The sequence below is a fragment of the Enhydra lutris genome, unplaced genomic scaffold (assembly GCF_002288905.1).
Source record: "Enhydra lutris kenyoni isolate GAN:26980312 unplaced genomic scaffold, ASM228890v2 scaffoldscaffold6, whole genome shotgun sequence".
Taxonomy (NCBI): domain Eukaryota; kingdom Metazoa; phylum Chordata; class Mammalia; order Carnivora; family Mustelidae; genus Enhydra; species Enhydra lutris.
This window is the reverse complement of record NW_019154090.1, coordinates 26,519,529-26,546,346: the sequence shown is the minus strand read 5'-3', so window position 1 is coordinate 26,546,346 and position 26,818 is coordinate 26,519,529. Positions and strand designations below refer to the sequence as shown.

At 53.6% G+C, this 26,818-nt stretch overlaps 1 protein-coding gene across 2 annotated transcripts in view; it reads left to right on the top strand.

Annotated features, from left to right (window-relative positions):
- Positions 1 to 10,466, top strand: part of LOC111141426 (histocompatibility minor 13) — a 41,688-nt gene extending 31,222 nt beyond the window's left edge. The window contains exons 10-13 of one of the 2 annotated variants that reach the window (XM_022493968.1): positions 1,728 to 1,830; positions 7,147 to 7,232; positions 8,957 to 9,103; positions 10,008 to 10,466. In XM_022493968.1, coding sequence (XP_022349676.1) covers positions 1,728 to 1,830; positions 7,147 to 7,232; positions 8,957 to 9,103; positions 10,008 to 10,110 — 439 coding nt within the window. In that variant the 3' untranslated portion in view covers positions 10,111 to 10,466. The remainder of the gene's footprint in view (positions 1 to 1,727; positions 1,831 to 7,146; positions 7,233 to 8,956; positions 9,104 to 10,007) is intronic. The other variant, XM_022493969.1, reaches the window with a different exon arrangement.
- The last annotated feature ends 16,352 nt before the right edge of the window (positions 10,467 to 26,818 follow it).

The following is a 26,818-nucleotide window of genomic DNA, read 5'->3' as shown; positions in this document are numbered from 1 at the left end:
CAAAGACCCTGTGGCCAAAAAGAAAAAAAGGATCATATTCCCAATGGATTTAAACCCAGAAGGTCCTAGTGGTACTCACAGTGCTTTCTCACTGTGTGACCTTGGCAAGTGATCTGACCTTTCTGGGCTAAGGTTTCTCATTCTTAACTCTTGTGGTAAACAAGAGCTCAGACCTTGGCATTACCAGGAAAACCTGGAGGGAGCCCTGAGCACAGGGCCACAGGGAGACCCAGCTGCAGTCTAGTCGTCATCATGCATTATCAGCCCAGGCTCAGGTCACTGTGTCCCAGCTTCTCTGGCTGCTCCCTGCGTGCTCCCCTCACTCAGATTTTTTTTGGAGTCCACTGTGGAAACTGAGCACGGAGCGGTAAGGGGGCCAACTCGAGTCACCACTTCCAACAGGAAAGGTTGCACTGTTAATGCAGTTGGGCGTGCCACCAGTAGGTGGCGCGGTCTTCCCAGTGGAAGGTTCACAGTATGTGCACTGAATTTCAAGGTGGTTTGTGAACTTTATTCTTAATCTCCTTGTGCCTCATAATTGCAAAAGCAGTAATAGTGTTGACAGTGGTAGCAAGAAACTGTACCAGTGTCTCTGAAATCGGGTTTGTCTGTGAAACTTGCCTCTGCTTACGTCCACGGGCTTAGCCTTTGGGAGGGACCCGGCCAATCAGTAAAGGAGGCACGTCTGTGCCAGCCAGCTGTACTTCTGGCTGTGCAGAGGTGACGCAAAGAGAACCCACGAGCGTCCCTGGGCCACTGGCTAGCGACACAAAGTCACGTTTGGCTGCCAGCACCCTCAGAAGCAGAACCTCATTCCTAGCCTGGATGGGCAGGATTGGCCAGCCTTTCCAAGCTGGTTCTGGAATCTGTGCCGCATGCCCACTGTGGTCGGCTTCACCCCAGGCTCCACGGCAGCAGAACTCCCAGTGCGCCCGCAGCTCCGGGCTCAGTGGCAGCTGGAGTCAGATGTGCGGGGGGGGGGGGGGGGGGGCGGGGGGGTGGGGGGGGGGGGCGGGGGGGGGGGGGGGGGGGAGGGCGTGGGGATTGTGCTGGGTGCCAGGGACACGCAGAAGTCACAGAGCTGAGGTGAAGGGGAGTCCGGTAACGGCAGTGTGATGCGGTCCTGAGGCTGCTCTCAGATGGCTCGCCTCCCAGAAGCCCCCCGCACTTTATCCACGCTGTCAGCAGCTACTTAGCATGTGCAACAGGTTCCCTGATCTGTTACGGCCACTGCTCTGGGAAGGAGGAAGTCAGCGGTGCAGCTTCTGCATCAGGGTCGCCCAAAGCGTGACTCGTAGCTTCACCACGGTGGTTTCTCAAAATGTAGATTCCTGGACTTTGCCCCAGACCTAGTCAGTCAGACTCCCTGGGGAACTGGACCTGGAATTTTTTGTTTTGGGGGGTTTTTTGTCAGCTCTGTAGGTGATTTGTATGCTAGCTAAGGTCTTAAAGCCACTGTTTTAGGTTATGGCCCTTGATATTCACAGTCACTGAGCGGATGGATCACGGTTTTCCCATTTTGCAGATGAATAAATGGAGGCCTAAGGAAGGAAAGTGACTTGTCCAAAGACCTATAGCTGGGACAGTCCCGGGATGCATGCCCAGTGCCAGCCTTTCAGCCATCGCACACCTCCAGGGTCTTCCCCAGCTCCCCCTTCCGAAGAGATGGCGCTCCTCCCATGCCTGCAACTAACCCTCCTCCTCTTTCTCCCCACACCTTCCTGAAGCTTAAAGAAGAACACCCACACCTACTTCTACACCAGCTTTGCAGCCTACATCTTTGGCCTGGGCCTCACCATCTTCATCATGCACATCTTCAAGCATGCCCAGGTGAGCAGGGCTGTACTACGTGCCAGGGGGATGCGTGGCGAGTGCTCCCGCTGTGGCTAGCAGGGACTTCCGTACATAGGGCTTGTTTGTTGTGACATGCACAAGCAGTCCAGGGGTAGGTGCTCCCCAGCGGTATCAGCGGGGGCATGTTTGGGACCCTTGGCCTTTCACCTGAGGCCATCACAGGATGCCAGTAGCTGCTCCAGGTAGCACAGGCATGTGAGTGGCAAGGGGGAGGAGCACAGATACCAGCCATGCTTGTTGCCTTCATCAGGAAGGCAGAACCTTTCCCAGAACCCTCTTGGCAGATTGCTGCTCTCATCTCATGGGCCAGATCGGTGTCCTGTGGCTCCCACCGCAAGGAGTCTAGGAAAGAGGGGCTCTGGCTTCTGCACCTCCGTAGTGGGGCAGACGTAACAGTATTGGGGTGGATGTTGGGTGTTCCGGCCCAGTACCCACCTTACCAGTTGAGTGATAAGGTGTCAGGGGCCCTCTCCTCTGATTCCCCAGGCAGACCAGCCTCTGCGCCCTCCTCCCAGCACATTGGGTAGTGAGCTGCCGTAGAGTGAATCAGAGTGGATGAAGGCTGAGAGTGGTCATTGTGGCCCGAAGAGGGTAATACTGAGAGGCGACAGCCAACAATCCAGTCGACCAGGATTACTGTCGACTGGAAATCAGAGCACATCCCATGTGCCAGGCTCTGCCGAGTTCTTCACGGGGGCCCTCATGAGCGGATGAAGTTATGTGCCACGTGGCCAGCGCATGGTAGAGCCAGGATCCAAACCTGTGTCACGTGGCATCCAAACCCAGGCTCTGGACCCCTGGCAGTGGGAAAGGCTGGGTGGAGTGAGGGCTGAAGGGACACAGGTGGGAGGAAGTCCACACTCCTCCGTCTGTTCACTGCAGGGCTCTGGGCAGCTTGCTGAAGTTAGGCTTGATTTCCCTCGGTGATTAATTTTTTTAAAATTGGGATAGTAATAGTAGCCAGCTTGGGGCTTTTTTAGGATGTAATGAGTTAGTATAAGGAGAGTGCTCAGAATTTTGCCTGGCCCAGGTGGTATTCGCTGTCATTGTTGGCACTGTCCCCTCCATCCTCCACTCCCTCTGGTCTCCCTCTTTCCAGGGCCACCAGCCACTGAGAAACCACCTTTGAATTCATCACAGTAGCTGTTCGTTGAGCAGTTACTGTGTGGCAGACACTGTGCTAAACTCTTTTGCTCACTAACTCACTTACTCTCTATAGTATCTGTGATACTTATGAAGTAAATAGTAGTATTCTCTCATTCTACAGAAGGTCCAAGGTCCAGGGTCCCCCCTAGCCTATAGGTGGAGAAACCAAGACTCAGGGAGAAACCACCTCTCATTCATTTCTACTCCAAATAGCCTGGGGAGCTGTGTCAGCCAAGAGTGACACTCAACAAGGAGGTCACCGAGTTATTGGACCTGGCTTGGGGACTAGCTTAGAGGCCTCTGGGAAGTCTCCGCTCCCAGGCCCATCTGTTCCAATCTGAGCGCCATTCCCCCTGTGGCCACCAGGTGGCAGCCTTGCCTTCTGCCTGGTTAGACTCTGAGGACCCCATTGGGCACTCCCGCAGTGGCTGGAGAGGTCCTCTGTGTGGGGATGCTGTAGCCCAGAGAGAACACGAGATTTCCTGGGTCACGCAGCAAGTCGAGCTAGGCCCCAGCTGGAGCCCTGGACTCCTAACCCTGGCCCCAGGCCTGTGCTACTCCCCAGCAGCAGCCTAGCCATTGTCCCATCATCCACCTCGGCATCTCCCTGGAAATCTTGGAAAGAGGATCCAGGACACAAGGGGACCTGTTTCTTGAGGACCCTCTTCCTTTCTAAGACACAGGCAGTCCCGATGCCAGCAATGCCCTAGGTGGGAGTCACCACTGCCCGTCTTCAGCCCTTGTTGCCTCTATCCAAAAACCTACTCCAGGGACGCCTAGGTGGCTCAGTGGTTTAAAGTCTCTGCCTTCGGCTCAGGTCATGGTCCCAGGGTCCTGGGATCGAGCCCCGCATCGGGCTCTCTGCTCAGCAGGGAGCCTGCTTCCCCCTCTCTCTCTGCCTGCCTCTCTGCCTACTTGTGATCTCTGTCTGTCAAATAAATAAATAAAATCTTTAAAAAACAAACAAACAAACAAACCTACTCCAGGTGTGCCTGGGAGGCACAGTCAGTTAAGTGTCCTACTCTTGGTTTTGTCTCAGGTCGTGATCTTAGGGTGCTGAGATCGAGCCTTGGCATCAGGTTCCATGCTCAGTGTGGAGTCTGCTTAAGACTTTCTCCCTCTCCTTCTGCCCCTCCATGCGCTTGTGCTCACATGCGCTCTCTCTCACTCTCTCTCAAATAAATAAATCTTTTTTTTTAAATCCCACTCCAAGCCAGGGGTCTGGCAGCCTCCTAGAAAGGCCCTTCAAGATGATCAGGTGTCTTCATTGTACAGAGAGGGAAGCAGTTTAGTCGGGGTCACACGGCAGAGCTGACGCTGGGTGGAATGTCAAGAGCCCTACCACCCAGCTTGCTGTCTGGAGCTGTACATCCCAGCCTCTGCTCAGCACTGACCTTGGAGCAGGCCCCTGGTGCCTTGAGAATAGCAACCTCACCACCTCCCACAGCAGCCCTTCAGTGGCTCCTGGCTCTCAAGCCCTTGGGGAAGCTAAACTTGTACCACCTTTCCCCTACCCCCCTCCCATGGAAGCCCTCTACTTTGTCTGGCCTGGCCTTGATGAAGACTTAGAGACAGAGAGGTACTTAAAGCCACATCCTGGCCAACTGTGTGAGGAGTTCCCTCTTCTGATCCTCAGTCTCATTGTCTGCAAAGTGGGTGTGAGGAGGCCTGTTGAGAAATTAAATCCTAATAAGTTTATATTTGCTTTATTTTCTGTTCCGTCTATTTGGGCTTTTTTTTCTTTTTAAGATTTTATTTATTTATTTGACAGAGACAGTGAAAGAGGGAGCACAAGCAGGGGGAGTGGCAGAGGGAGAAGCAGGCTCCCTGCTGAGCAAGGAGCCTGGTGTGGGGCTTGATCCCAGGATCCTGGGACCATGACCTGAGCCGAAGGCAGTCACTTAACCAACTGAGCCACCCAGGCGCCCCATTTGGGCTTTTACCGTCATTATTTTCTTTCTACTTTTTGGTGTTTTATTCTTTTTCTGGCTTTTTTTTTTCTTTCTTTCCTTTTTTTTTTTTTAAGATTTTGTTTATTTGAGAGAGGGAGATGAGAGACCACACACAAAGGGAGGAGCAGGCTCCTCACTGAGCAGGGAGCCTGATGCAGGGCTTGATCCCAGGACCCTTGGATCCAGAATGTGAGCCAAAGGTTGAAGCTTAACTGACTGAGCCACCCACGTGCCCCTCTTTTTCTGGCTTCTTAACTTGAAATCTAAAATTATTTCAAGTCTTATTTTCTAATAAATGCACCTAGAGTTACATTATAAATCTCCCTCTGAGTACTCCTTTGGCTGCCTCTCACATATTTTGGTGTAGACTTTTGTCATTGTCATTTCTGTTGCCATCCAAAAGGCCTAAAACCTGACCTATGCAAAGCCTGATTCATAGCAAATACCCGATACAGTGGGAGAAGCTCTGCCACTTTTACATACCTCGTGTGACCTTGGACAAGTCCTTATCCCTATCTAAGCCTCAGATTATGTTTTTAGCTCCAAGGGTAGTACGTATGAAGTAGTGTGGCTCACAGGCCACACGTGGCAGGTGCCAAGAAATGGTCTGAAGGTCAGCCTTGGTGGGCTCTAGAGCCCTGTTCTCTGACCTCACTTGCCTTAGGAGTGGGGTCTCCTCACCCTTACCCCAATCATCTCCAAAACACCCTCTTAACTTCGTGAGCACCCATGAGGAAGCCATTTGCTTAGTACTTACCAGGCCCTCTTCTGAACGCCAGGAACAGAGCAGTGACCAAGACAGTCGTGGACTCTGCCCTCATGAAGGTGACAGCCTAGCAGCAGAGAGACTGACGTCTGTAATGGCAGAGCGATGTCCCGCTCCGGACTGCCAGAGAATGCTGCAGGGAATGGCAGGGGGCCTGGAGGGTAGGCAACAAGAGGGCCTGGCTCCCTGCCAGGGAGGGCTTCCCCACAAAAGTAGCAGGGAAGCAGAAGCCCGAAGGAGGCGGAGTCTAGGCAGAAGTGGGAAGAGCATCACAAGCAGCAGAAACTGCATGTGCAGAGGTCCTGTGGCTAGAGGTGACAAGGAGGACCAAAACAAGGTCATTGTGGGGTGCCTGGGTGGCTCAGTCGGTTAAGCATCTGCCTTCAGCTCAGGCCATGTGTCAAATAAATAAATAAATAAATATTTTTTTTTAAAGATTTTTATTTAACTGACAGAGAGATCACAAGTAGGCAGAGAGACAGGCAGAGAGAGAGGGGAAGCAGGCTCCCTGCCAAGCAGACAGCCCCATGTGGAACTCGATCCCAGGACCATGAGATCATGACCTGAGCTGAAGGCAGAGGCTTAACCCACTAAACCACTCAGTTGCCCCAATAAATAATCTTTTTTTAAAAAAAAAGGTCATTTTTGCCAGAGTAGAGCCAGTCAGTATTGGAGAAGGAAGCAGGGTCACATCTCATGGGGGACTTTAGGCCACTGGGAGCACTAGAGGTCACAGAGGGTTGAACAGTAATGTTCAGCTTTCAGGGGCTACAGGGAAAGGAATAGCTTTAGAATCCAGTATGCCTGAGGTCCAGTCCCCCGTTGACCATTTAGATATCTGAGGTCTGCACTGTCCCCTATCTCCCAAAGCATCAGCCTTCCTCGTGTGAACAAGGAGCGTGGTCATAAGGGATGTAGAGATGGATTGAAATGTTCCTCAGGAGGCTGAGCTCAAGCTAGTATACACCGCAGGCTCTCCGTCCTGTCCTCTAAACCCAGCTTCACCAGGACTCTCCGCACAGGCTCTAGAGCCGGACTGCCTAGGTTGTCTTACTGTAACGGCATCTGACAGCATCTCCTGGAGTAAACTTCCACCTCCAGATGAGGGAAGCAGAATCCCTGGGAGTAGGGTGGACCCAGGAGGTTGCTTGACTGAACCTGATGTCCCAGGACATTAAGATCCTGCCAGCCAGACGCCTGGGTACCCTTAAAGCCCTGCATGCTTGACTTTCTTTGGGTTCCTTGCATTCCCTCCCAGGGACGAGCAGCTCTGCTCAGGGGGTCAGGAGCCCCAGGTGTAGGCCCAGGCACCCACTGACTAGCTCTGGGAACCTGAGCAGTTATTCCCTGGAGAAGGTTGGAATGATGGTCATGGCCCTGAGCAGGTGTGCCACCCAGCAGTTGGTCACCAGCTCTGTTCTCTCACAGCCTGCCCTCTTGTACCTGGTCCCCGCCTGCATTGGCTTTCCTGTCCTGGTGGCACTGGCGAAGGGGGAAGTGACGGAGATGTTCAGGTAAGGCAGGGCGGGGGGCAGACACCTGCATGGCACAGGTGCACTCGCAAGCAATTCATGGAGCCTGCTGGGGCTGCTTGTACATGTCTCCAGGGGAACATTGTTCCTGCCAGCGGCCCCACCCCTTGTCCTTTCTGCCAGCACGTGGGTGCCTGGCCTGTGGCACCAGCAGGAACCTTTCTGCGGGGCTGGGAGCCAGGGGAGGGCAGCCCCCGCATCCAGATGCCTGCTGGGTCTTCGGAAGGGACTGGCTGGTGTAGTTCCCTCCCGCCCCAGGCTGCCCCACTGTCAGAAGCCCCAGGTTCCCAGCCTGCCTGTGACACCATGTGACTTCAGGCAAGTCTTTCCCTTTCCCAGCCTCAGCTTTCCCATGTGAGTAATAGGGAGGATCCTAGTGTGGTAGGAGGTGCCCCAGATTGGAAATCAGGTGTCAGTCCCTGTTGAGCCGCCTCAATGGCTCTCACCCATAGCTCTGTCTCAGCGAGTGTCTCACTTGCACTCATACCCCTTCCCCGTGGCCATATGCACTTCTGCCACACCCTGTGCACAGCCCCACCCATAGCCCACGGCCTGCGTGACTCCCAGCAGGTGTCTGCTCCCCAGCACCACTGACCCGGCCTGCCAGGGACCCAGAAATAGCTGCCCAGCTGCACTTGAAGCTGCCCACTCGGGGCCTTCCCCCCAGCGCCTCCTGCCTGGCCTCCAGGTTGTCCCTCGAGTGCCTGCCAGGGCCATCTGTGCACCTGGCTGCCTGCAAGGGAACCCGTGACTCACCCCTCCTCCGTACCTGCCTCTGCCCTCCCTGTCTTGCCTAGAAGCCCCAGGCTCCCAAGCTGCCTGCCCATATCTCCTGGCTGGCAAAGCCCTGTGGACTCTGAGGCCAGGCTGGGGGGTGAACTTGGGGGCAGATGTGGGGACGGATGGGATCTGATCCCTGAGCTCAGGACCTACCCTCACCCTCTGGCTCGTCCATTCTCAGCCACACCCCTGCCTTGGGGTCACCATCCCCCACCCCCGTCAGTCCCAGTCCTGTTGTGTCCACATAGGGTCAAGCTCTAAACCCCCAGAGCGAGGGCACCTGCTCAGTGCTTGCTTTCCGTAACTGTTCTGCCACGTGGGCACTCTCTGCCCCTCTGCCCCCGCCCCCAGGAAGTTCTCAGGTTAAGGTGAAAGAGCGGGTTGTCTCTCTCTTTCTCCAGCTCTCTCCCTAATTCTCCACCTTATCTTTTGTTTTACTTTACCCTTGAGAGATGCTCTCTTTTTTTTTTTTTTATTCACTTAGTTCACACACTCACATGGCTCAAAATTTCATGGCCAGGAGAGGGAAAAACCCCTCACGCCGCAGCCACCCCAGAGCGCTGTCTCACAGACACCACAGCACGCGTGCGCGTTCCTGCACGGATGGAAGCACCCTTGGAGCATTCTGCATCTGGATTTTTCACACAAACAGCAGGTCTCAGAGGTGTTTCTGCAGCAGCACCTGCACATCTCGAACATCCTTGCTCTTTTGCACAGCTGCATGGTGTCCCTTTGTATGGGTGCATCTTTTTTTTATACACCTAGTAAGTCCAGCTGCTTTCCCACTGAGTCTGAAAATGCAGAGGAAGATAAAAATAAGACAGCTCTGCTCCCTGCTCCTTCCAAGAGAAGTCTCTGTCCCCTTCCCTTCCCCCCGGTCTTTTCCTCTCCATCTCTTTTTTTCTGTCTCTCTGTCTCTCACACAGCTACGAGTCCTCGGCGGAAATCCTGCCTCACACCCCGAGGCTCACCCACTTCCCCACAGTCTCGGGCTCCCCCGCCAGCCTGGCCGACTCCATGCAGCAGAAGCTAGCTGGCCCTCGCCGCCGGCGCCCGCAGAATCCCAACGCCATGTAATGCCCGGCAGGTGCCCACCTGCCTGCTTCCCCCCACTGCCCCGGGGCCCAAGGTAGGGCAGACACCCCAGCTCCAGTGGATGGGGCCGGGAGCATTGCCAGGGGCAGGCAACAAGTCCTCCACTGTCACCAGGCAGTCACCATACCCAGCCTCAGGGCCGGGAGCTGGGCTCTAGAACCTCATTGTCCTCGCCAGTGGTGTGGGCTTCATGTGAGAGAACAGAGAGCAACGGCCCTCATCATCCAGGAATAGATACTCTTATTGTTGGCCTCTATAAGAAACCCTGGGCAGGTCACTTTCCTCTTCCAGAACCTCTCTCTGTTCATCTAAGTGGGCACATTCCTGCCTCCTGGGGTTGACCTGGGGAAGAGATACAGGTACAGTCCTTGGCGTGAACTCAGTTGCTCAATAAATGGGACCCATAGCAAGACCCGAGCCAGGGTGGCAGCCTTCGAGAGTGGCACCTTGCCACTTCCCGGAAGAGCAGCCCCCTGCCTGCCTGCGTCCTGGGGCTGAGTTGTTTGACACCTGCCACGCACCCTGGGAAGCAGCCCCCTCCCATAGCCTCATCCTGGCTGCCCCATTTTTTTCCCCACTCTCTCCAGTGGAAGGTCCAAGAAGCTTAAAGTTAACCCACCCAAGCCCAACCTCTCCTCCATCTGCTGCTGCCCTCCACTACCTCTTGGCACCACCAGGCACAGAAAAAGGAGAGCAACCTGTCTGAGAAGGGCATGCGGTGGGGCCGGGGCCAAGCCTGGAAGATGCTGGGCCGTGAATGCCAGGCTGGTGTTCCTTGTGTGCCCAGGGATTTTCCTGGGATGGTGGGGAGGTGGGGCCTGGAAGTTCGGCTCTCCCCCTCCTCTAAAGGTGTTGTTCTTATTGTTTTGTTTTTTTGGTCAGTTATGAGGAGTCAAATCCTAAGGATGCAGCAGCAGTGACAGAGGGATCCAAAGAGGGAACAGAGGCCTCGGCATCGAAGGGGCTGGAGAAGAAGGAGAAATGATACAGCTGGGGCCTGACCCTCTGAGGGCCAGGCCAGGCAGGCGGAGGCAGGCCAGTACAGGCCTGCGCGGGCAGAGGGCGCTGGAGGCCGAGGGTGTGGGAGGCTGGGCAGCTCCAGCAGAGGGGTGGGGGCAACAGGATCCCTCCTGCGGGGACTCCCACGGGCTGGTTCCCTCATCCCCCTTCTCTGGCCTTCCTCTGCCCCTTCTCATCCCCTGCAGGCAAAAGAAGCCCCAACTCCCCCACTCTCCCAGATGCCAGGCGGGAAAAGTGGGTCTGATTTTTAGATTTTTGTATTGTGGACTGACTTTGCCTTACATTAAAAATTCATCCCAGGATCCCCTGGGTAGCTCAGTCGGTTAAGTGTCCAACTCTTGATCTCAGGGTTGTGAGTTCAAGCCCCATGGTTGGGGCTTGAGCTCCATGCCCAGTGTGGAGCCCACTTAAAAAAAAATGTCATCCCATTGCTCAGGTAGGCCACTATGCCCCTGGAGGGGTTCTCTGCACCCAGCGTCTTGCCTTTACTAGCTCTCACCCTGCCACTCAGAAACTTCCCTGGAAGCCCCTTCCTGGGAACTAGGAACTCAAAACCTCAGGGAGAGACCCTGACCTCCAGGTCCTTCCATCTTCATGGATGCACGCCTAGTGCCTAGCTAGCTCAGCACGTCAGGGATGCCTCCTGCCAGCAGAGGGGGCCCACGAGCCCTCCTTCATTACCACCCCCGCCCCCGTTTAGTTTTCTTCACCACATTCTTCCCAACACTTGAGTGCAGTGAGGCTGTTAGGTGCTCCATGTATCGCCCACCTACCCTGTCAAGACAACAAGGGAGGATACCAAAAAGCTGACCTGATTCAGCAAGAGGACCAGTATCTGCAAAGCTAGAGAAATGGGCAGGGCCTCATGGATCCCAGGGAAGGATTTAGATTTTATTCCCAGGCTGGCAGGAGCCAGGTCTTTATGGCTTTAGCTGGAGAGCACACGGATTCTAGATCGCCCTGGAGATCACGGCCCCATAATTCCTATTCTGCTCATTCCCAGCATTCTTCCCAAAATGACTATGCAAGGCCAGAAGGGTGCTGATGCTAGAAGCCACCCCCTCCGCACACTGAGGCCAGTCACAGCACAAGGGCCAGGGCCCCTGAGAGGCTGGAATGGGAAGGAATGGGACCCAGTGCAAGTTTGCTGAAGACAGCAAGGAGCCGTGGCCTGCAAGAATCCCCAGTGGACCAGGCAAGGGGTGGGCCCAGCCCTTATCCACCTGCCTGCTGTGGGGTCACTGGGTGGAGAAAACAGGTGGAAGAGGGTGACCACCAGCCCCAGCCCAGGACTCGGGCCTCCAGCTCCCAACCCAGGGCTCTCTCATGCCCAAGCTTCAGGTTCAAAGGCTGAAAATAACTGGTTTCCAGACAGTTCGGAGGTGGCCAAAAGACAGGTATGAGCAGAGAATGGGAAGTATCCGTGTATTAAATTGTTCCCAAGCACCTCTCTCGAGGATTTCACCTCATTTCAGTCTTAGGCTCCAGGCACTAGTATGAGCCCCATTGTGCAGATGAGACCATTGAGGTGGGTTACCACAGATTTGCACTTGACCTCAAGCAGTCCATGTTGAATTCTCAAGTTCCTAAGGACTGTGCAGCTCCCCTCTAGGACCCTGGGCCCGAGTCCCTGGCTGGTGTTCTGGACACCTTTGAGATAGCTGCCCCACTTCTCTGGGCCTATAGAGACAGAAAGGAAGGCTAGGAAATCTCAAAGGTTTCTCCCAGCCAGGGGGTCCCTTTCAGGGGCTTCTCGGATCCCTGCCGACCCCTGCCACCTCCGGAGGGGAGGCCGTGTGGTCCTGGAACAAGGCCCCTCTAAGGGCAGCAGATGGGGCAGGCGGCCCAGGCACACAGCATGGTTGGCTCTGCGGCCCACGGCCTACAAAGGCCTCATTGAGTCACCGCCGGCCCCCGGCAGAGGCTGAGGTGGCAGTGGCGCCGGGCGCCTGCCACCTAATGACCGGCCCGGCCCGGCCAGATGTTCCACAGACCTCGGCAGCGGCCATCCAGGGCCCGCCCGGCCAGCCGGCACCGCAGAGGCCACTCTAATTCCAATTAACCAGCTTCAGCTGAGCAAACAGCGGGCAGCGGTGGCCCAGCCCGGGCGGTAGGCCCGGCCCGCAGAGCCTCCGAGTCTAGACTCCAGATGTGAACCGCCACCGCCAGAGTCCCATGGAAAAATGGCACCAGGCCGGGCATGGATTGAGCCTGCACGCTGGAGAGGTGGGGGTGGGTGGCTGGGCAGGGTTCTGGGTGGGCCTAGTGCCAGCCTCACCCCGGGGTGGGAGTGGATTCTTGGGAAACTGCTCCAAATTCCCCAAGTCCTGTCCCTGATTTGTTAGGTGTTCCCCTCTGGCCTCAATCTCCCCTGGCTACAGGAGGTGGAAGGGGACTCCAAAGGGGAAGACAAGCCCTGCTGAGAGCCCTAATACAATTTTATTTGTACTTAACATGTTTCTAGCAATATGTTATGTATTTTTGAAATATTTAGTCGTTACAACAACCCCATAAGGTAGTACCATCATTTTTACAGATAAAGTAAATGGCAGCAGAGAGAATTAAGTACCCAGGGGGGATTTGAACCCAGGATGCCTGGCTTCCAAGACCATGATGTTAACCACAGGTGCTGTTTGACATAAATCAGGCTGCTGGATCCCGGGTTCCCTTTCTTGGGAGCGGCGCTGGAGAAGAGGGTCAGCGTCTTGGCAGAGCAGGGCTGGCTTGCCACACTGACTGGAGGGGCCTGCCCACTCTGTTCTGTTTCCTCAGCTGTGAAATGGGTAAGACCCTCCCAGCACGGCTCCAACTTCTGGGGGTAAAGCCTCGAGATACCCTTTCAGGCCTAAACACCAGGAATGAGTTGGGCACTGGTCAAGAAGCTGGGCACAGCAGGGAACACAATGTCAAGCGCTGAAACAGACTTGAAATGGCTGAACAGAGACGCCTGGGTGGCTCAGTGGATTAAGCCTCTGCCTTCAACTCGGGTCATGATCTCAGGGTCCTGGGAACGAGCCCCCGTATCAGGCTCTCTGCTCGGCAGGGAGCCTGCTTCCCCCTCCCTCTCTCCCTGCCAAATAAATAACCTTTAAAATTTTAAAAAAGAAAAGAAAAATGGCCGAACAAGTGAAAAATGTCAAGTCAACACTTGGGACGGGAGTGGTGCCTCCGGTTTCCCCAGTCTTGTCTGGGGTACCCGAGAGGCAAGGCGAAAGCTTGCAAGATCCAGGAGGTCAGAGCTCATGCGTCCTTGCACAAATGGGAAGACTGAGCACTACCCCACACCCCCCAAAAGTCACACAAGGGAGTGGATCCCGGGGGCTGCTCAGACCCGTCATGCTTTCCCACCGCTGGGATTCCCTCAGCGACTCCAGGCCGGGTCTTGGGAGGCGGAGGCTGCATCCTGCCCGGGTGCGTCAGGAAGGGCCGAGCGGGAAGGAAGGCACCACCCCCACCCCCGCCGCGGCCACACCTGGGCTCCCCCAGCGGGCGGGGGGCGCGAGCCGGCGCCTGGCTCCAGCGAGTCTGGGCCGCCTCCCCGCGCCGCCCGGTGGGGGCCGCCAGATGGGCCGGCGGCCCGCCCAGCGACGCAGGCAGGAAACGGCCGCTGGGCCTGCCAGGGACGCGGCCGCGAGCGCCGGGGGCGGGGACCGCCCTGGAACCGCCCCCTGAGGGGAGGGGCCGTCTAACCCGTGAGAGTCCTGATTCCCGGATCCGCCACCGCTAGCTGGGTTCCCTTGAGCAAGGTCTTCCCCTTCTGTGTCCCCCAGTTTCCCCACCAGTGAAACGGGTCTGTTTATCCTAGATCTTTTCTTCCTTTTTTTTCTTTTAAGACAATTATTTGTTTTAGAGAGAGTGAGCAGGGGGAGGGGAAGAGGGAGAAGGAGACTAGCGACTCCCCAGTGATCAGGAAGCCCATATGGAGCTCCATCCTAGGACCCTGAGAGCATGACCTGAGCCCAAATCAAGAGTTACATGCCGGGGCGCCAGGGTGGCTCAGTGGGTTAAAGCCTCTGCCTTCAGCTCAGGTCATGATCTCAGGGTCCTGGGATCCAGCCCCGCATCGGGCTCTTTGCTCAGTGGGGAGCCTGCTTCCTCCTCTCTCTCTGCCTGCCTCTCTGCCTACTTGTGATTTCCATCTGTCAATTAAATGAATAAAATCTTAAAAAAAAAAAAAAAAAAGTCACATGCCTAACTTGTGGAGGCATCCCATAGCCCCTCCTACCTCTTCTCTTACCACCCTGTGCCTGTGAGCAGTTTCTTGCTCTTCTGTTCCTTGGTTTCCTTACCCCGGAAATGGGGTGACCACGACGAGCCATTTCCACTGGAATACCAGCTCTGGGAGGGCTGAGCCGTCCTCCCTACTGTTGTAACCTAGGGCCTGGCCCAGTGACCAAAAGATGAGGGCACTCAGTATTTGTTGAAAGTCCCAGGTCTGGGGGGCGCCTGGGTGGCTCAGTGGGTTAAGCGGCTGCCTTCGGCTCAGGTCGTGATCTCGGGGTCCTGGGATGGAGTCCCACATCCAGCTCTCTGCTCGGCAGGAAGCCTGCTTCCCTCTCTCTCTCTGCCTGCCTCTCTGTCTACTTGTGATCTCTCTCTGTCAAATAAATAAATAACATCTTTAAGAAAGTCCCAGGTCTGGGACATTCCCAGGGGCCTAACTCATAGCAGGCACTTCATAAACGAACACACGTTATCTTGGGTCTACCGCTTACCAGACATATAGCTACAAGCTAGTGTCTTCTTGTCTCTGAGCCTGTTTCCCCATACGCCTGGTGCGTGGCTGTGAGGATTAAGTGAGATAATCATGGGAAGCTCACATAGCAGGTCCAGGTCCTCAATAGATGGTATCTATGGAAGTATCCACCAGATGTGTAAAAAGAGATACTATTCAGGTAAATGTGAGGGCAATTTGGAAGGAAATTTCTCTTGTATATATATTCTTTTGTATATTTTCTATTTTCTTTTAAGATTTTATTTTAATTATTTGTCAGAGAGAACATAAGCAGGGGGAGTGGGAGAGACAGAAGCTGGCTCCCCACTGAGCAGGGAGCTTAATGAAAGGCTCCCTGGATCCCAGGATCCTGGGATCATGACCTGAGCTAAAGGCAGACACTTAATGGACTGAGCCACACAGGCGCCCCTGTATATTTTGTATTTTTTAAATTTTGAGCCAGGTGAACATAGTTTTCAAAAACAAATACAATTCAAACAATACAGATATAACTGAGAATAAAAAGAAATCCAGCCCTAGCAGAACGAAATATTAACTATTACTTCCATGTGACAAAGGAGGCATCTGAAAATCAGAGAGGGTCTGAAGCTGCGCAGGGTCACAAAGGACTAGGAAATGGCAAAGATGCAATTTGAATGGCAGTTTGTTGGACTCCAAATTAAATACAGAGAGGAGGGATCACTGCTTCCAGGAGCAGTAGAGTAGAGGGGAGACTGAGTAGAGGGGAAAGGCCAGCAGAGTGAGAAAGAGGAAAAGGTGAGCAAGTCCAATAGGCCAGGCCAAGGAGCGTAGCCAGGACAAGCAGTGGGGAGGCAGTGGCGAGCCAAGGAAGGATTCTAAGCAGGGTGACATAGTCCTTTCTGAGCTTTAGAAATGGAGATCAGGAAGCCAGGAGTGGGGCTGCAGGCCCCAGATGATGATGTTCTGAGTGATAAAAGGGCAAGGGCCATGGACGTGAATGGACAAGAGAGACTGGGAACTCAAAGCCAGCCAGCGATGGACCCACACCCATCCACATGTCCCTCCACAGCATGGCAGAGCACAAATCCAGGTATCCCAACTCCCATTATCAATGTCCTTTCCCCTGAAGGTTATTCAACCCACACCAGTCTCAACCTTAAAAATGTCCTAAGACCCCTGAAGCAGTCCTGGGCCTCATGAAGTGCTAGGAAAATCCTAGGTTTCCAGGCACCTGGGTGGCTCAGTTGGTTAAGCGTCTCTCTTCAGCTCAAGTCATGATCCCAGGGTCCTGGGATGGACTCCCAGGTTCCCTGCTCAGTGGGGAGTCAGCTTCTCCCTCTGCCCCTCCTCCCACTCATTCTCCCAATCTCTCTCTCTCTCTCCCCCCCCCTCAAATGATAAATAGAATCTTTAAAAAAAAAAAAAAGCCTAGATTTCCAGCATCTTTGAGCTGAAGGGGCCCAGGACCAGAGTGCTGGGCAGGGTGGAGAGCGGAGATGGTGTCAGCACCTCCTACCAAGAGGCTCTGGGCCAAAAGCCTGGCTCCTGTTTGCATGTGCTTGGCATGTAGCTGATGCTCCACACTTTGGGGGGAACTTTATGTGCGTGAACCTGCACGTGCAGTCAGCCTAGGGGCCTGGAGCACACCCTTCCCTGCAGGCACCCAGGAGGTGTCCAATCCCTACTGGGCAGTGTAAAGAGAAACCTGCACTGGAAGAAGAAGAAAAAGAGCAGCTACTTTGGGGTGCCTGGGTGGCTCCGTTGGTTAAGTGTTTCTGCTTCCACTCAGGTCACGTTCCTGCAGTCCTGGGATTGACCCCTGTGTCAGGCTCTCTGCTCAGCGGGGAGTCTACTTCTCCTTCTCCCTCTGCCCGCCTGCTCGCTCTAGTGCTCTTGCTCTCTCAAATAAATAAATAAAATCCTAAAAAAAAAAAAAAAAAAAAAGGCAGCTACCTTTATGAGCACTTACTGTGTGCCAACCATCACTCCAAGTGTTTACATGAATTAGATCCTTAAACTTCACCTCACCCTCCACGTGGCAAGTGTCCATTGCACAGACAGGACGGAAGGGACAGAAGGGACCTGACAGACAGCGATCCAACAGCATGTCCAAGCTCTGAGCTCACATGTGGCCACCACCCCTTGTAATTTTTTTTCTGTCATTAAATAATCATTTACAAAAACCTTTTATTATCCAGAAGCTTATATCCATGCCTTGGAGAAAATTAGAATATTTTTTTTTTTAATTTAAAGATTTTTATTTATTCATTTGACAGATAGAGATCACAAGTAGGTAGAGAGACAGGCAGAGAGAGAGGAGGAAGCAGCCTCCCCACTGAGCAGAGAGCCTGATGCGGGGCTCGATCCCAGGACCCTGGGATCATGACCTGAGCCGAAGGCAGAGGCTTTAACCCACTGAGCCACCCAGGCGCCCCCAGAATATTTATTTTTTTAAAAAGGGGAAATAAAGCAGTATATTCCTGCCACCCAGAGATCATTGCTGTTGACACTTCAACATAGATTTCAGATTTTTATTTTTTTTTTATGCTTATGTCTTTTTTGTAACGCAAATTGTATCTACTGCGCATCTATTTTGACATCTAGTTTGTTTCCACAGTTAACGACTTTCCCCTTCCCATTTTGGTCAGTGGGCCTCTCATCTAATACCCTGACTGCATCCAACCTTTTTTGTTATTTAAAGGTGGACCAGGTGAGACAAACAGGCTATCTGCATGTGAAGACAGACCCCCGCGAGGCGGATGAGGCCCGCTGGGCTCCGCGGTGAGCCCTTCCTCCCTCCCCTCTGTGCCCCGCCCGCCCCGGAGCTGGGAGAGTTGAGGAGCCAGGCCCTGCACCCTCCGCGGAACAGCCCTGCCGGGCGGGTGGGGGTTAGGGGTGGGGGGAAGGACCCAGAGAAGAACGAGCCCCTTGGCTTTGCAGACAAGGCCTCCACGTTCCTGTCCCTCGCAGGCAAGGTGCCCACCCTTGCTGCTAAGAGCTGGCTGCCCACCGTTTCTCTGGCTCCCCCAGGGTCCAGTGAGGGCTCTGGAATGGGGGAGGAGAGGTGGAGGTGCACGGGACACTCGCATCACAGATGGGGGACAGGAAGTAGAGAAACCCCCAGGGCTAAGGCTGGGAAGCCAGCTGCCAAAGTGTGGAGTTGGGGCAGTAGCCCAGCCTCCCCCTCACCAGTCCTTTCAGCAGGAGGGATCCTCCGTGTTTCTCTGGAGTGTGTGTGTGTGTGTGTGTGTGTGTGTGTGTGTGTGTGTGTGCGCGCGCGCAGAGAGAGAGAGAGAGAGAGAGAGAGCGCGCGAGAGAATGAATATGTTCTTGGGAGAATCCCTGTGTGTCCAGGTCTGCACAAGTGTGCAGAAGCATGAGGGTGCTGATGTCTTCTGTGGATGGTGTTGTGAACGTTTCCCTGCCTGGTTGCGTGGACGTGTATTGTGTATTTTAAGTGTGTGTGCCTGGGCACGTGGGTAGCTCAGTCAGTTAGGAGTCTGCATCTCCCTCTGTCTGCCATTCCCCCTGCTTGTGGTGTCTCTCATTGCTCTTCCTCAAATAAATAAATAAAATCTTTAAAGAAAAGAAAAAAAGAGTGTGTGTCAGTAAGAACATTTATGAGCAAATGCCTGCATTGGTGTGTGTGCGTGTGAGAGAGAGAGAGCAGGGTCATGCGTGACTGGGAGGGCGTCTGGGCTTGTAAAAAGGTTTTTGGAAAGGCTCAGCACAGAGGAGCTTCTACAACCTTCCTCCTGCCCTCCCGTGTGTAAGTCCATGTTCCAGGTGTCATTCTCTGGTCCCTGCTCCCCTCTGTACAGGTCACTCTGAAGCCTCGGTTCTCTCATCCATGAGACATGGATACGTTGTCACTGGACATCGTTGTCGTTCTGATCACTCCTACTCTCCCCACCACCTGCCTCCTCTCCAAACACTGGCTCCGGCCTTTCTGCTCCTGTCAAATTGATATCTTTGTCTCTTAAGCTTAAAACCTGTTTTTCCCAATTTGCTCACCGACTCTTGGCTAATCCCCCTGGATTTACCTAGGACAGATTTTACAAGAATGAAAGAGCCATTCAAGGAACAGCCAGGAAAATGCCCCCACAGAGCGGCTGATCCCAAGCAGAGCGAGGCTCTGACTTAAACTGTTCAGGCCCAAATGTGCACACTATCAACTAAGAGGGGGAAAAGGGGGGTTTTGTCCTTGAAAAAAAATCTTTTTGTTTTCAGTCTGTGTCTCTCTCAAGCCCCACAGGATGGAGATGTCCTAAAATAAGAAATTAAACAAGAGGGGAAATCCCATTATCTAGGTTTTTTTTTAATGGGCCCCTTAGGATTCCACGGGGACCCCCCCCTTCCCAGCTGCTGTGTGGTCCAGGCCTGAGAACGCCAAGCCTCCCGCCCTGGGGCCCACGCCCACCCACCACCCAACCTCAGCGGCGGTTTCCCAGGATTCACATGGTAATGAAGGCATCCATCTTCTCCCAGACACACACTGGGCCTTCCGACCCTCCCAGGCCCCCCACACAATGGCCCCCAGTGCCTTGGCCTGCCACCTGTTGGACTTTCCCAGGGAAGGGAGGGAGAAGGTGGAGAAGAGCCCCTTCCTCCCAGCCCCCAGCCCCATTTTCCCCCGGTCCTGGGAGTCAGATGGAGAGGGTGCCCATGTCTTCAACTGCTCCCCGCCGCTCAGCAGTCTAAGCTCTCAGTTTCCTCATCTGCAAAATGGAGGCGATGGTACTTGGGTCCCAGTGTGGCTGGAAGGATTCCCTGGGGAATGGCGCTAAGCGCCAGGCTCCGGGAAGCATGGGCTGTGGGCAGCAAAGAGCCTGCCAGATGATAAACTGTCAATCATCACTGCATCTTTGTCACAGTGTGTCCCCACCACAGTCCTTTGGAGTGTCGCCTCTAGGATCCCATTTGCAGGAGAGGACGCAGAGACCCCGGGGAAGACGGACAGAGTGCCCCATGCACCACCATCCCTCAGAGCAACAGAGCCACGACTGGAATCCAGTTCTGCCTCACCCCAGAGCCTGGAGTCTTAACCATATTAGATCCGTACCACCATCATTATCACCATCACAATTACTGAGTGAGATAATGATCCTGGAAAAGGTCACAGAAAGTCCTTAAAGGAGCTAGGAAGGGAAGAAGGCCTACCTGTTACTCATCTCTATCTCCCCAGGACTTGGCCAGACAGCCTGGCACACAGTAGGGGCCTAATAACTGAGGACTGAGCGGGGGAGGTAACTGAGAATCAAAGTACCCGTCTTTATTCTCTGGGTAGTGGAGTCGGCTTCCTCGTCTCTTACACTCTGCTGAGCATCTCCTGCGTGCCAGGCCCTGGGCGCTGCCTGGTTTCAAACTGTCTCCGCACTGCTTACTCTGACGCGGAGCTCCATGCCTGGACCCTGGGATCATGACCTGAGCTGAACGCAGACGTCTTAACGACTGAGCCACCCAGGGACCCCTCACTGCCTCTTTAAATGGAGTCTTGGGGGCGCCTGGCTGGCTCCGTCCCTGGAGCATGCCGCTCTTGATCTCAGGATCCTGAGTTTAAGCCCACACTGGGGGAAGAGCTGATCTAAATAAATAAATAAACAAATAAATAAAGGTATTATCTATTTAAATAAATAAATAATAAATAAACGGAGCCTTGGAAATCACTAGATTCTGCCCCCACCATCCCTGCTGCTCTCCGGTGCAGAAATTGCCTTCCTGCAGCTTGCCCAAATCCAGCACCCCTGGCACACATTTGAATATTCAGAGGTTTCCTCGGCATTCATGGGGGCAGGGATAGGATTAAGAATGATTTTAATTTTGTTTAGAGCTGATCTATATTTCCAAATTCTCTACAATGATTGTTATCATTTTAATCATATTTTATACAAAAAAATAGCTTGTTATGAAAAAGCAGATCATACAGAAGTACATACAATGAAAAGGGAAGGTCCGCCTTCAGTCTGAGGCCCCTGCTTATATGAAGTATCCAGAATAGGCAAATCTAGAGGCAGAAAGTAGATACTAAGTTAGTGGCCAGGGGCTGAGAGGTTGGGCAAATGGAGCATGACTGCTAATACAAGCAGGACTTCTTTTCCTTTAGAACATTTGGATGAAAATGTCCTACAATTAATTGTCATGAAGGTTGTACAGGTCCAGGATGGACTGAGAACCACTGAGTTGTACACTTTAAATGGGTGCATTGTATAATATGTGAATTGTAAATCAATAAAGCTGTTAAAGGAGAAAAAAAAAAAAGGAAATTCTAGAGAGACCCTTGTCTCTGAGCCCCTAGCCTGGCGGGAGTGGGGGGAGGGTGTCGTTCACTACCTCCAAGGGCCACCCCCTTCTGGGTCCCACTTCCAGATGGTTCTGATTCTCAGGTGCAGTTCTCAGACTCAGCGTCCACCGGGGTCTCCAAACCACACAGTCCCTCCTGGGATACAGCCCTCCCCCTTCATCTTGTTTGGGTCTAGACCTCTCCCCTTTACATTTTCATTTCATTTTTGAATACATAATACATGCTCACAGCATAATATTTTGAGAGTGTGGACATCTCAACCTCTTCAGTGGCAGAGACGGTGATCAGTCTCAAAGTGAGATATAAGCAAACTCGAAACAGGTGTATGATCTTGTTTCTTTTCTTTCCTTTTTTGTCTTTTAATTAATTCATTATTTTTTTAAAAGATTTTATTCATTTGTTTGAGAGAGAGACCACACAAGCGAGGCAAGGGGCAGAGGGAGAGAGACAAGCCGACTCTCCCCTGAGCAGGGAGCCTGCGATATGTGGCTCACTCAACCCCAGAACCCTAGGATCATGACTTGAACCGAAGGCAGACACTTAACCAACTGCTCAACCCACCGAGCCACCCAGGCGCCCTTCTTGGAATTAAAAAAAATTTTTTTTTCTTTTTAAAATGTAAGTAGTGGGGCGCCTGGGTGGCTCAGTAGCTTGGGCCTCTTCCTTCAGCTCAGGTCATGATTCCAGGGTCCTGGGATCCAGCACCGCACTGGGCTCTCTGCTCAGCGGGGAGCCTGCTTCCCCCTCTCTCTCTGCCTGCCTCTCTGCCTATTTGCGATCTCTCTCTCTCTCTCTCTCTCTCTCTGCCAAATAAAAAAAATCTTTTAAAAAAATAAATAAATAAAATGTAAGTGGTGACAGTCTACACATACCGTGCAACTCACTTCGTGTGGGGTTTATTTCCACTTAACCATGTACCTTGGAGATCTTAGCAAATGCAGATAGCAGATGGCTTCTCCTTCTCTTTTACAGCAGCTTGCATTCCATTATATGGAGAGAACATTCTTAATTCAAGCAGTCCCCTAGTGATGAGCATATGGGTTTTTTCCAATTGTCTGTTATTCCTGTAGGTACATCATTTTCCACATCAGTGTCCTTAGTATAAATTCCTGAAAGTGAAAGTGCTGTCTCATGATTTCCTGGGGCCACATGGTATTTCATAGTTTATTTAACCATTCTCCTTTTGATGAACACTTAAATCGTTTCCAATTGGTTGCTCTTATGAACAAATCTGCTGTGAACACTTTATACATCCCTCCCAGACCCCTTTGGTAATGTGTTAGAAGCTGTGGATCCTTCCCTCCACCACCACCACCAAAAAAAGAAACAAGAAAAAAAAGCACCAAACTCACCCACCTTTGAAACCTACCCAGAAGCAAACTCTAATCTAAACCAAGGGCTGTCATTATTCAAATGGAGAAACATAATGCCCTGGTGGGCAGGGCCACGCCCCACACTGGGGGGACAGTAAACTGGCGGCAGTAGCAACGGAGTTGTTGAGATTTGGCACAGAGTCCGTTCATAGTCCTCTCTGCTCAGAACCTTCCCGGATGGGGTGCCTGGGTGGCTCAGTCATTGGGTATCTGCCTTTGGCTCAGGTCATGATCCAGGGTCCTAGGATGGAGCCCCACATCTGGCTCCCTGCTTGTTGGGAAGCCGGCTTCTCCCTCTCCCACTCCCCCTGCTTCTGTTCCCTCTCTCACTGTGTCTCTCTCTGTCAAATAATAAATAAAATCTTAAAAAGAAAAAAACAAAAACAAAAACAAAAAAAACCTTCCCATGACTCCTGCCTCACCCAGAGTAAACAAGGGTCCTCACGGTGGTCTACATGACAGCAGCTATGCCCAAACCCCACTCCCCCATATCTCCCTGACTTCACTTCCTAGCATCCTCCTCCTTGCTCCGCAGGCTAAAGTCACACTGGCTTCTTGAGCACACCAGACACACTTCTTAGTCTTAGCCTCAGGACCTTTGCACTGGTTGTGACTTCTGCATGGAATGTTTTTCCCCTAATAGCAGAAGGATGTGAGAAAACAAGTTCTTCACTGAAATATCACCTTCTCAGAGAGGACTTTGCTGACACACACCCCCTACCCCCCGCCAAATCCCAGCCTCCCTATCTCCTCCTTTTTTTGACTTATTTTTTCTCCATAATATTTATCACCATTTAGGATAATATATTTTGCACTGACCCTGTCCATTATGTGCCTCCCTCTCCCAAACACAAACTCCCCAGGACAGGGACTCCTGCCTGCTGTGTTCGTGGCAAGAGGCCGGCGCGAGGCAGGCGCTCCACAGATACCGGTCGATGAAGTGAAAGAAGGTTCCTAAAGCACTTAGCCCACAGGAAGAGAAAACAGGTGCGGTATCCAGGAATCCACACGCTCTGAGAATCCTGAACTCCAACCCTAACCCTGCCACTAAATTGCCGTCACCTTCCGAGTCCCTTATCTACTTCAGGCCCGCCATGCTCACCCTCCCTCAACTGGAAGCGGTACTTAGCGCAACTTCTGCACGGGGTGGGGTGGAGGAGGGGGGGAGGCTGTGACAACTTAAATAAGGAAATTACTTAAAGCTCGATAAATGCTTAATAAATGTCCGCCAGCATTGCTACTATGATGACGGTGGCGGCGGCGGTGAACCTCCGGGGGTGCGCGCTGACACGCCCACCTGTCCACCTGCCGGCTGCCGCACGAATACCGGAGGCTGGCGGGGGAAGGGCAGGCGGCAGGGAGCTCCGCCCAGATTCCTCTCCCGCACTTTACAGCCGGAGAGTGGACGGGTGAGGGCTGGCCGAGAGATACACAACTTGCCCCAGAGAAGCCCTCAGACCCCGCCTCGTCTCCCCCTTCCCGGTCGTCCCCGGGCGGTGGACACCCCAGCCACACCTTGCTCGCCGCACGCCCTCGGCCGCAGCAGGCGGAGGGCGGCGGGAGAGCAAGCTGGGTTTTCCCAGGCTCCCCCCATCCCGCGAACATCTGGCCGCGAACATCTGCCCCGAGCCTTTGTCGCCGGGCTCCAGGCCGGCCTCGCACCCATCTGCCGGTGCCCACGGGCCCCGCCCCATCTGCACGCGCCCCCTACCCCCGGGGCGGTTCCCGAAGCCCCGGCCCCCGCCCGCCAGGCTCGGTTCCCACGGGTCGAGCGCGGGAAGCCAGGCGGCCCATCTGCCCCGCGCGGCAGATCCAGCCGCCAGGCGTCCCCAAGGGGCGGGGCGCCGTGCCCAGGAATGCCTTTCAGGCGGGTGCGCGCCCCGAACAAAGCCCGGGGTGCAGGGCCTCTCCTGCCCGGCTGGGCCCGCCGTCCCCGCCCCGGGCTGCCCCGCCAAAGGGCAGCCGGCGCTCCTCCCCGCCTCCTGCTCTTCCCGCCCGGCCCACCGGCAGACCTGCCCGCCTCCCGCCCCCACCACCTCTGCAGTCCTCACCCGCCGGTCCCGGTGCACTTGCGCACCCCTCCGCCTCCAGCCCCCAGGTCCGCAACTGCGGGGTCCCGCTGCCGGGAGATGCCCCGGTCTCTCGTTGCTCGTCTAATTTGTTTTGTGAAATGTAAAAATTGCCGAGAAATAACAGCGATTTGTGTTCCTAACACCAGGTTCCCACCGCCCAGAGCTAGCGATTGTGGGCATTCGCTGTATTTGGTCCCCTTTCATCTTCGTTAAAAAAATAAAACTCTGGAGATGGTGCTGACCTTGTAACCAGGGCCCCTGCCCCTTTCTCCGAGACTTTTTGCCACCTCCTCCCCAACTGGCACCATGACAGAACACGTTTCCTCATACTTCTACTACACATAAATGTGGTAGCATTGCTTGTGTGTATTTCTGTTTATGCTTTTTTTTTTTAATTTTAAGATTTTATTTACTTATTCGACAGAGAGAGAGCACAAGCAGGCAGAGCGGTGGGGAGAGGTAGAAGCAGGCTTCTCGCGGAGCAGAGAGCCTGGGGTGGGGGTGGGGGCTCTCAAGGGCTCCATCCCAGGACCCTAGTATCAGATCATGACCTGAGCGGAAGGAAGCTGCTTAACCGACTGAGCCACCCAGGTGCCCTTGTGTTTATGCTTTTTAAAGAACCATTCTGCAGGTTCGGTAAGCAACATCAGATTTTACGTGTATCCAGCAGAATACACATGGGGCTCATTCGTTTCCATGAACTGCTGTCTGTCGATGGGGGCACCCCTGTTTGCCCATTCTGTGTGGGGGGGTACATGTAGAGAGTTTTCCATTTGCTGCTGCTTTGGGCACAGCAGCCATGGTCGTGCCCATGTCTTTGGTGTCTTGTGCGCAGGACTTCGAGGGGAATGTCCGTGGGAGTGAACTGCTGGGTCAGAGGGTGCTCCACTGTTCACTTTTACTCAATATTGCCAAATTGAGCTCAGAAGTGATCATACCAGTTTACACACTCACCCGTAGGGGATGAGGGTAGTTTTCCCACATCCTTACCACATTGCATATTATCAGACTTCCAGGCTTTTGCAGTTTGATGTGGCAGCTGGGTCCCTTGTGTGTCCCAGATGTGCAAATGGGACTCAGGACTCAGGGGCATCTGCCTGGCCCTTCCTCCCCTTTTTTCTTCTCAGCCGGACAGGGTTATCGCCTCCTCCTCCAAGAAGGCCCTCCCTGACCTCTCTTGGAGATCTGATGTCCCTCCCGGGCCATGCTTTCCCAGCCCCTTGTGCAACCCCATCAGGGCACTGAGAATTGTCAAGTGACCTGCTCCCCCACCAGACTGGGAACTCCCCAGGCAGGCCCAGGGTTGCATGGCCACTAGGCAGGCTGCCTGTTTTGTGGAGCACAAAGGGGTGAAGGGGTTACAGAACGTGTCCTCAGGAAGGCTTCACCTTCTCAAAATAAAGGGCTTCTCTAAGTCCTACAAAGCACCCCCTTGGGGCGGCAACAGCTCACATTTCGGTGGCAACCAGGTCCTCAGCGTGTGGACACAGCAGCCAGGAACGAACCACCTGGCCAGCGCTGTTCACTGCCACTCGGTCACTCCCAACTGAATACGGCTTCCTGAAAAGCATGAACCCACATCTTGTTCTTTCACTGTTATGCCTAGTACAGAGTAGTGCGCGCTAATGGTTTATGGAATGAATGGTTGGCACTTAATGGTCCTAAAGTTTTGTAATTCCGTGGTGGAGCATCTGCCTAGTTGCTTAACAGGGGTTACCTGGAGGAGAGGTGGAAGAGTCACAGCGCTAATAACAACCAGAGTTGGGGCACCTCGCTGGCACAGTTGGTGGAGCCTGTGACTCTTATTATCAGGGTCATGAGTTCAAGCCCCATGTTGGGCCAGGAGCCTACTTAAAGAAGGTGGGGTGGGTAGGGCAATAATCATGACTAGAATCTATTGAACGTGGACTTTGCCAGGGACTGTTCTAAGCTCTTTACATGACTTAACTTATTTAAGCTTCATAGATATGGGAACCCGTACCACCCTCACGGTCACAGATGGGGACCCTGAGACAGGAGGACAAGAAGTGACTTGTGGTCTCACAGCTCAGCAGCGGTGGCAGGATGTCACCCTGGGCTCTTTGGCTCTCTGAGACACCTCACACTGCAGTCTTCTAGGAAAAGGGTCCCTTTCTTCCTTAAGTGTTTCTGAAACGTCACTTCCTTTCAACCAGAAAGTTCTGCTTTTTCATCAGCAAAAATTAAATAAGCCTTTTTAAAGACTTAAGCTA